Source organism: Corvus kubaryi, unplaced genomic scaffold (genome assembly GCF_017639235.1).
Source record: "Corvus kubaryi isolate FWS band 111438036 unplaced genomic scaffold, C.kubaryi_AGA036_p1.0 37352, whole genome shotgun sequence".
Taxonomy (NCBI): domain Eukaryota; kingdom Metazoa; phylum Chordata; class Aves; order Passeriformes; family Corvidae; genus Corvus; species Corvus kubaryi.
The window spans coordinates 382,001-390,113 of record NW_024581114.1 but is presented as its reverse complement, the minus strand read 5'-3'; the positions used below and the strand labels follow the sequence as shown (position 1 = coordinate 390,113).

The 8,113-nt window shown below is 49.7% G+C and overlaps 2 protein-coding genes across 3 annotated transcripts; one reads left to right on the top strand and one right to left on the bottom strand.

Moving 5' to 3' along the window:
* The first annotated feature begins 40 nt into the window (after window positions 1-40).
* DFFB (DNA fragmentation factor subunit beta) lies at window positions 41-4,031 on the top strand. Of its 2 annotated transcripts, none has more exons than XM_042031959.1 (7): window positions 41-189; window positions 502-628; window positions 708-896; window positions 1,585-1,664; window positions 1,823-1,996; window positions 2,339-2,439; window positions 2,893-4,031. In XM_042031959.1, the coding sequence occupies exons 1-7, from the start codon at window positions 76-78 to the stop codon at window positions 3,107-3,109; spliced, it is 1,002 nt and encodes a 333-aa protein (XP_041887893.1). In that variant the 5' UTR covers window positions 41-75; the 3' UTR covers window positions 3,110-4,031. The 2 variants fall into 2 exon arrangements, with proteins under 2 accessions (XP_041887893.1, XP_041887894.1); XM_042031960.1 differs by lacking the exon at window positions 41-189 and adding an exon at window positions 196-289.
* A 792-nt stretch (window positions 4,032-4,823) lies between these two features.
* On the bottom strand, window positions 4,824-7,907 carry CUNH1orf174 (chromosome unknown C1orf174 homolog). Its single transcript, XM_042031962.1, has 3 exons — window positions 7,722-7,907; window positions 6,664-7,149; window positions 4,824-5,881 (listed from the first exon to the last, which is right to left on the bottom strand). Exons 1-3 carry the CDS (start codon window positions 7,890-7,892, stop codon window positions 5,768-5,770), a joined length of 771 nt encoding a protein of 256 aa, XP_041887896.1. The 5' UTR covers window positions 7,893-7,907; the 3' UTR covers window positions 4,824-5,767.
* Between the last annotated feature and the right edge of the window lie 206 nt (window positions 7,908-8,113).

The following is an 8,113-nucleotide window of genomic DNA, read 5'->3' as shown; positions in this document are numbered from 1 at the left end:
GCCGGCAGCCCTTCCTCAGCAACCCGCGCAGGCTCCCGGCCGCCACCGGGGAGCTGTGCCGGCCCCGGCCCGGCCATGGCGGAGTCGCTGCGGCCCTTCCGCCTGCGCGGGTGCGGCGGCCCGCAGAAGTTCGGGGTGGCGGCCGGGAGCCTGCGCGGGTTGCTGAGGAAGGGCTGCCGGCTGCTGCAGGTGCGGGGCGGAGCGGGCACTGCCGGGCTGGGTGCCGCCGGGTGCTACAGGCGTGGGACGGGACCGTGCGGGGCGGAGCGGGCACTGCCGGCTGTGGATGGTGCGGGACAGGCGGGGAGCTGCTGGGTGCTACAGGGACGGGACGGTACCAGGCTGGGATGCTGCTACAGATGCGGGGCGGGTGTGCCGATGCGGGACGGGACCGTGCGGGACTGGGATTACCGGGTGCCGCAGCTCCGGGCCGGGGCTGGAGCCGCTCGCAGTGCGGTGCGGGGCTGGCCGGAGCCGGGGTCTCACCCGCCCGCGGGGCAGCTTCCCTTGCCAGGCAGCCGCCTCTGCCTCTACGAGGACGGGACGGAGCTGACCGAGAGCTACTTCCGAGCGCTGCCGCCGCAGACGGAGCTGGTGCTGCTGGGCCCCGGGGAGAGCTGGCGGGGCTGTGAGTGCGGGGCCGGGCGGGGGGCGCGGGGGCAGCGCCGGCACCGGGGGCTCAGCCGGTGCCGCCTCACCTGCCCCAGGTGCCAGCGACATCGAGCGGCTCCTGGCCGCGTTCTGCAGCCAGCAGGACGCTGTGGTGGAGGCTGCGCGGAGGCTGCTGACGGATGAGCGGGCTCCCCACAGGCAGAAGCTGCTGGCGGATCTCATCCACAACCTGAGCGAAAACATCCTGGCCGAGGACAAGGAAGACGACAAGAAGTGGTTTGAAGGTGGGTTTGTTGCCGTAGGAGGCTGCTAAGGGACTCCCAGGTCTTGCCCTGCCCTGAGAAGTCGCTTCTGTAAATTTTGCTGCTCTTAAGGCAAAGTCTGGGAACTCTTCTGGCTGGTGGGATTGGGTACTTGGTCTGGGGTTTAGTTATCCCTTCCATCCTGTGTCTGTAGGTTTCTTTAAAGTATATGCATATTTTCTATCAGACAACGTTTTTAAGAGATGGTGTTCCCTATCGCTTTATCAAAGATATCTCTGAAATACATTTTCCCCCATTAATATAAGCGTGCATTTATGATGTTTTAATGATTTACTAATAGTATATTGATAACTTGCACATCTCAGCCAGCTAATCTTGGTTTATCTTCTCTTTACACTCTGCAAGTCCCCCTTCCCATTCCCAAGCCACTACTGCAGTTCTTCCCCAACAATTCTGTTTTCCTTTCACAATCTCTTGGTGTTCCACATAGACGCAGTAACAAGAAACATTTAACAATACCAGCTACGGCTCTCTCAGCAGATGCTCTACAGCATTCTTTTAAGTGCTGAGAGCAGGGTAGTCCTGAACTAGTAAAATAAAAATGGGAAATAAAAAAAACCCTGTGCATCCTGTGTTAGTGAAAAGCCAGGATGAACTCCCAGCTGGGCAGGAGCTGTGTTGAGGTACAAAACAATCTTGTTCCCTCCAGGGCTGGAGTCTCGGTTCAAGAACAAATCCAGCTACCTGCGGCATAGCTGTGAGAGCAGAATGCGGGGCTACATGAGAGAGGTAAAAGTTTCTGTTGAAGTAACTTATAACAAGCTGTAACAGTAATTCTGTGGCCACAGGAGTATAAAGTACTTTTACAGTGTAACATTGTGATTGTAGAAAAGAGCCTCAGGCTGCCACAGGAACGGAGGAGTGATTGCTGGGTTTCCCCCCTCTAGGTTAGTGGTTTTATTTCAAACGTTCATCCTGCAGCACGAGATGCCTACAGAGGGATAATCGACCTGATGGCAGATAAACTGAAATCTGTGAAGTACAATGGGTGCTACTTTGACAGAAGGGAGGAGGAGGAGGCAGCGCGCCTGTGCACGGCAGAGGGGTGGTTCTCCTGTCAGGTACCTGCAGCCTTCCTGAAGAGTCATGGAATGGTTTGGGTTGCAAGGGACCTTAAAGATCATCTCATTCCACTCCCTGCCAGAGTTGTTCCAAGCCCTGTCCAACCTGGCCCTGGACATTTCCAGGGATCCAGGGGCAGCCACAGCTTCTCTGGGCAACCTCACCACCCTCACAGGGAGGAATTTCTTCCATATACCTAAGCTTCCCCTTTTTATGTTTGAACCCATTCCCTCTTTGGCATCAGGGGAAGGAAGGGGCTTCCTGGGTGCAGGTCAGGCTGGGGGGGATGTGGGGTGCAGGATCACTAGCACATGGCAGGATGAGTGTGACACCTTTCACAGGGCCCTTTCGACAAAGACGACTGCCCGTGTAAGCATTCCATCAACCCCTACAGCAACAGGGAAAGCAGGATCCTCTTCAGCACCTGGAATCTCGACCACATGTATGTACAAAGCGTTAATCCAGACTTACCTGCCTTGTGCCCTTCAGCTGCATCAGAAGCCTTAGTCCTGTGCAGTCAGCTCTGCTGTGAATGTGTTGTGAGAAAAGGTGCTGGGATGCTGCAGCTGATCTGAGAACAAAACCCTGAAGACAGATGAGATGCTGCCTCTCATTAGCTGCTTTGCTTCTGTGCAGCTTTGCTTTGTATGGAACCCCTTCTCACTGCACTAGCCGTGTGAATTCTCCTCTCTGGCAAAACCCCCTCTGACCCATTTCAAATGTAGGTGTGAAGCAAACAAGATCTGCTAAACTGATTTCCTTGGGGGAAAAAATCATACAACTAGTTATGGAGAACAAATTCCAGTTTTGCCTGGCTCTGAAAGGAAGATGGAGGTTTGATTATTCTGAAAAAAACTCTTGGTGGCAATTTTGTCTTCTCTTTTGTGTCCCCAAGAATTGAGAAGAAACGTGCTGTTGTCCCAGAACTGGCAGAAGCTGTCAAAACACGAGACGGGAGAGAAGTGAACTGGGAATACTTCTATCAGCTGCTGTTTACCCTGGATAATTTAAAACTCGTACATATTGCTTGTCATAAGAAAACCAATCATAACCTCAGCTGTGACAAAACCAGAATTTACAGAAAGAGGAAGCAAACCCATGAGATTTCGTAGTGCTGTCTCTGGAAGGGACCTGCTGCTATTTTCAATCATGTCAGCCTGTTGGTTTTAAATAGCTCCAATTTCTTAAATAAGAACTATTTGAGAGTCCCTGGCACGAGACTGGCTGGGTAACCCAACCAGAACCTCTCAAAGCACACTCCAATATCCTGTTTAATTCTCCTCTCCTGCCTTCCCACTCCTTACAAGCTTCCCTCAGCTCAAATCAAGTGTGATAAAGGCACAAAATGAGCCAGAGGCTGACACTGATTCTACCCTGTCATCTCTGGCCAGTGTTGGCCCAAAACTCACAGTACACAGAAATGAAACTTGGATGAAACATTTCTTACAAACTAATCTGCAGGGGCTCATAGATTCTTATTCCTTTGAAGATTAAGCCAAACAAAGAAGGATTTAGAATCATGTTTTACTCTCTGCCTTTTGCAGGTAGCAACCAGTGTATTTCAGGAATGCCAAAGGTGATTCAGCAGCAGAGCTGCCACCTCACCTGTGCCAAACTCCTGCCCTCATCCCCGACCGCCCCTTTGCCATTGTTTCAAACATGCCTCTCCCAGAAAGAAGAGCAAGGCCATGGCATATCCCCACATTTTTGCTTTCCCCACCTTTATTTGCCATCTTCCCTGCTGATTTCCCTCTCCTTTCTAACACTTTCTGCCTCTTCAGCTTGAGTTTGCTTGAAGCACCAGCAGCAAGGACAGCTATAATGATCATGTTTACAGTAACTACAGTAACATTTACTCACTGCCTTGGAAAATATTGCTTTGGTAAAACATTTCCTACCTCAGGCAACAAAATCACAAATGGTTCCATTTTTTACTTGAATTTTTTTTTTTTTTTAATACCAGCTGATAGCAACTGAACTTTTGGGATTGTCAGTGTAAATCACGTGAACTTTTTAAATAAAAAAATGCCCCCACATCTGTGTGTGTGTGAGTACGTGGAGGTGCACTAGAGATTAATCAGGTGTGATAGAGCATGAAGGGAAACGTGTTTATGAATGGAGCACCAGCTATTTCCTGCTCTGTAAATAATAGGAAAAGCTCTGTTTTCCCCCATATTGTTAGTCCCGGATCAGTTAGTCCACGTGGAATTGTGTGGAAATGGTGTTTCTGCCTGAGCTCTGAATTACTGGATCTTGGAAGCTTTGCTATAGAGAGTATTGATTTACTTTAAACAACAAACTCAGTCTCTTTCCAAACACTGTGATCTGAAAAGTAAGGAGATGCATTTTAAACACAGGATTTCCCATTCCACTGCACGCAGTTGATCCTTCCAGCTTCCCTTCCTGCACTGTTGGACACTGGGGAGGGCAGCACCGGCAGGGTTCTGGTGACAAACCCAGTGTCACCCATGTGACATGTGTGCCCCAAACTGAAAATGCATTTTGCACAGTGAAATGAATGTCTGTGAAACTGTGTTTGCTAGAAAGAGCCAGCAGTAAACACAGCACTGAAGGAATGCTGGGAGGAGCTGCTGCAACACCGAGCTGGGCTGGAACCATGAATATGCGATTTAAAAATCTGGATTTTTCCGTGTTACAGAATTAGAGTGAAAAAGAGCCAAGAAATATCTTTGACAGAAACAATGCATCAGCTGGAGTGGAAATGGGAATGCATTACCATGCCATGCATATGCAATTTGTTTGCCTTACAACTTTTGAATGTTTAACAGGCTCTAGCTGTAGAAATTAATATTTATTTAAACCATCTGCTGATAGCATTTTCTCTTTATTTTTAGAAACATAGAAGGAGCTATAACAATAAATATCTGGAAGCTTATTGCATAATCACAGTTTCAAAGAAATATTCCCACAAACACCGGGTGAATTAAGAGTTCCTGGAATCAGCTGAGGTTGCTCCTTTGTTTTTTAAACATGCAGAGGGGGCTGCCCCACAGCCTTAGCAATCTTCCTCTGTCCATCAAATCCAATATTGCTTGTTTATCACCACCAAAGCATTTGTTTCCAAAATCCCTGCTGGAAATCAGTTGAAAATCGATGAAGGACAACACTTAGAACAGCATGTGAAGGGAGGAGGCAGCACCAGGGTGTGGGTGTTTGGGGAGCTGCTGTGCAATGAAAACGTGCTGAACTCCCAGAGATGAGCACACTGAACCCACTCTGACATGCTGCATTTCATTTTGCCAGCAGAACTGCATTTTAGAGGTTTAACTGGTCCTCAGTTAGGTGTAAACAACCCACACAAGGGAGACCCTTGACCTTCTTTGTACCAGGGAGTCAATTTGCTCCTTTATTACCTGGATGCCATGGACATCACAGAATTAAAAGAAAAAGAACCTCGTTCCAGCATCCTTTTCTTGACTGTTTTGAAAAAAAAGGAGTGAAAACAAATATTTCCTCAAGATACGAGGCTCAAATTTACAAAAAGGCTATAAGAACTTCTATTTTCCCTGGGTTTTTTTCCTAAATATCAGCGGTAAAGTGCTAAATTATATTTTATTTCCAAATCACTGAAAATTCGGTCTTTGCCCCAGATAACCACTGGAATACTGTATCTGCCAATTCCAGCAAAACAAACTGTCCCAGTTCTCTCCCTGAGGAAAGGGAAACAGACACCTCATGTTACTGACACAGCCATTGCCATGTGGTCACAAAGAAAAAGAAGAAGCATTTAATTTGTTTACAGTTTGCTCTTAGACAACATCCTCCTCCTCCTCATCATCATCATCTTCCTTTGCGATGAAATGGAGCTTCCTGGCTTCTCGCCTGCTCCTGGTCATGCTTGGGAGCACAACTGCTGGGAGATCCTGGAGGGAAAAGATCAAATCAGTAAGGAAATCTGTGGTGGCAAATGGCAGAACTCCTGCCTCCACCAGTTCCCATCTTCCCTCAGCTGACACAGGAACCAACCCTCAGCTTGCAAGCAGTGGCACAAACCCAAAGCTGAAGCTGTGGGACTTTGAGGGGAGTCTGCCCAAACCAGATCCATGGGCAGTCTCAAGGCTGGCATTCCTTCCACAGGTGTGAGAGGATTTGCAGAGGGTGAAGGGCTCCCTAAACAAATCCTCACTGCTCCCTAAATACCACAGGAAATACCTAAAAGAGGGTGGCATCACTTCCCCCCAGGTTATGCTTGTTAAAGGCATTCAAATCTAAAGCTCTGGCCCTTGGATCAGTTCAAAAGCTGAGGTAGACAGAAACCAGTTTCCATTCCAAACAATCCCAATGCAGCAGGGCTGGAACTGCATGATCTTTAAGATCCCTTCCAACTCAAGCCATTCTATGATTCTGTTAAGAACCAAAGACTTGCAAGAAACTATTTTGCCAACAATGCTGTGTCTCCATAATGTCATTATCAGTAAAAATACCTATCTTACCGAATTGGACTAAAAAAATCTAAATAAGAAAGATTTTACATCTGAAATTAATTTGGCTAGGCAAGTAGTTTCATCTCTGATGGAGACAATTCTATCTGGGATACAGGGGTATGACTCCAGGTATCCAACAACACAAATTCGCCAAGAGTTTTGAGGCAAGTTTTAAGCAGACCAGGGCTGAGTCTGAAGCAGGAACAGACTCATCATCTCACCAGCTCAACATCTCCAAAGAACCGGTGCACTGGCATGGGCTGGTTGCTGTCCTCATCCGAGAGGCCGCTGCTGTGCTCCAGGAGCATCGTCCTCCGCGGGCGATCCGCATCCTCCGAGGTGGCCCCGTCAAAGCTGCCACAGCTGCTCTCCTCTTCGCTGAACACGTGATGGTGGTGCAGAAACCCCCCCATTTTTAATGGAGTACCGCTGGATTTTACTGAGTGTGGCTCCAGAGAAACACCATGCTCCTTTTCCTGCTTCCCTTCATCAGTCTCTGGAATGCTTTCATCTTTTTCCTGTTGGATAATACTGCTGTCTCCTGGATCTTCTGAGCCTACATCCCCATCAAATGTTTTAGGTGTTTCCCCCAGTGCAGCAAGGTTTCCGCTTTCATATGTGAGTCCTTCTAGCTCTGATTTTAGACTGCTTTTTTCACATTTCATCCTCTTTGCGTGCTGTCCTTCAACAGCTTCATGCGATGAACACTGTTAAAAAAAATAGACAAGATCCTAAAGCTCACTTGAAATAAACAAGAATAAAATCACAGTATCTCTTTAGTTGCAAAGCTGGCTGTGGAACAGAGGCGCTCCATCACACGAGTGGCATCCTGATCTGAACCTTCTAAGAAAAGTAATTAGTAGAAAATGCATGTGAAGAGACGAGAAGAGGAACAGACAGCTTACATAAACCACAACGTACAGTCCATCACCGGCGAGCAGAAAACACTTCTCAGAGAATAAACTAGCACCGTGCGAGGTCAATCACCATGTTCTTATTTTCTTAAGGATGATGCTAATAGGAATTACTGTGCCACGCCTGACTGTCATCACCCGGCAGGGCGAGTGGCTAAGTCTGCTCATATTTCTGCACTGGCACAAACAACGTCGTGAGAGAAGGGGGAACGGCGATAAATTTACTCAAATTCTCCTGATAATTCCCACATCGTGATGCTCAGACTGTAGCTGGTAATAATTACCTGCGATCCCCCCACGCGGTGACCGCCCTGCCCCGCGGCCTTTCCCTCCCACACCAGTCCACCCGGCCCCGTTCCTCGTACCGGGCTCGCCGTGTCGGCTGCTTCCCCCGCGGGCTGTGCAGGGTCGGCTGCCGGGGCCGCCTTCGCGGAGCGCCGGGCCCGCTGCCGTGGCCGTGGCCGGGGCCGGGCCGGGCGAGCGGGGCCGCGGGTGTCCGAGGGCCTCCGGCCCCGCGCCGCGCCACCGGCCGCCATCTTGGGCCGCGCGCGGGCCCGCGCTCGCCATCTTGTGGAGCCACTCGGCTCAGGAGCCCTGGGGCGACCGCCGGCACCGGGCACCGGGATAAGGGCACCGGGATAAGGGCTCCGGGCCAAGGGCAGCCTCATCCCGCCCGGTGAGGTCGGGGAGCCCACGGTCCTTACAACAGCCCCCTCACACACAGCAGCCCCTCACACACAACAACCCCTCACACACA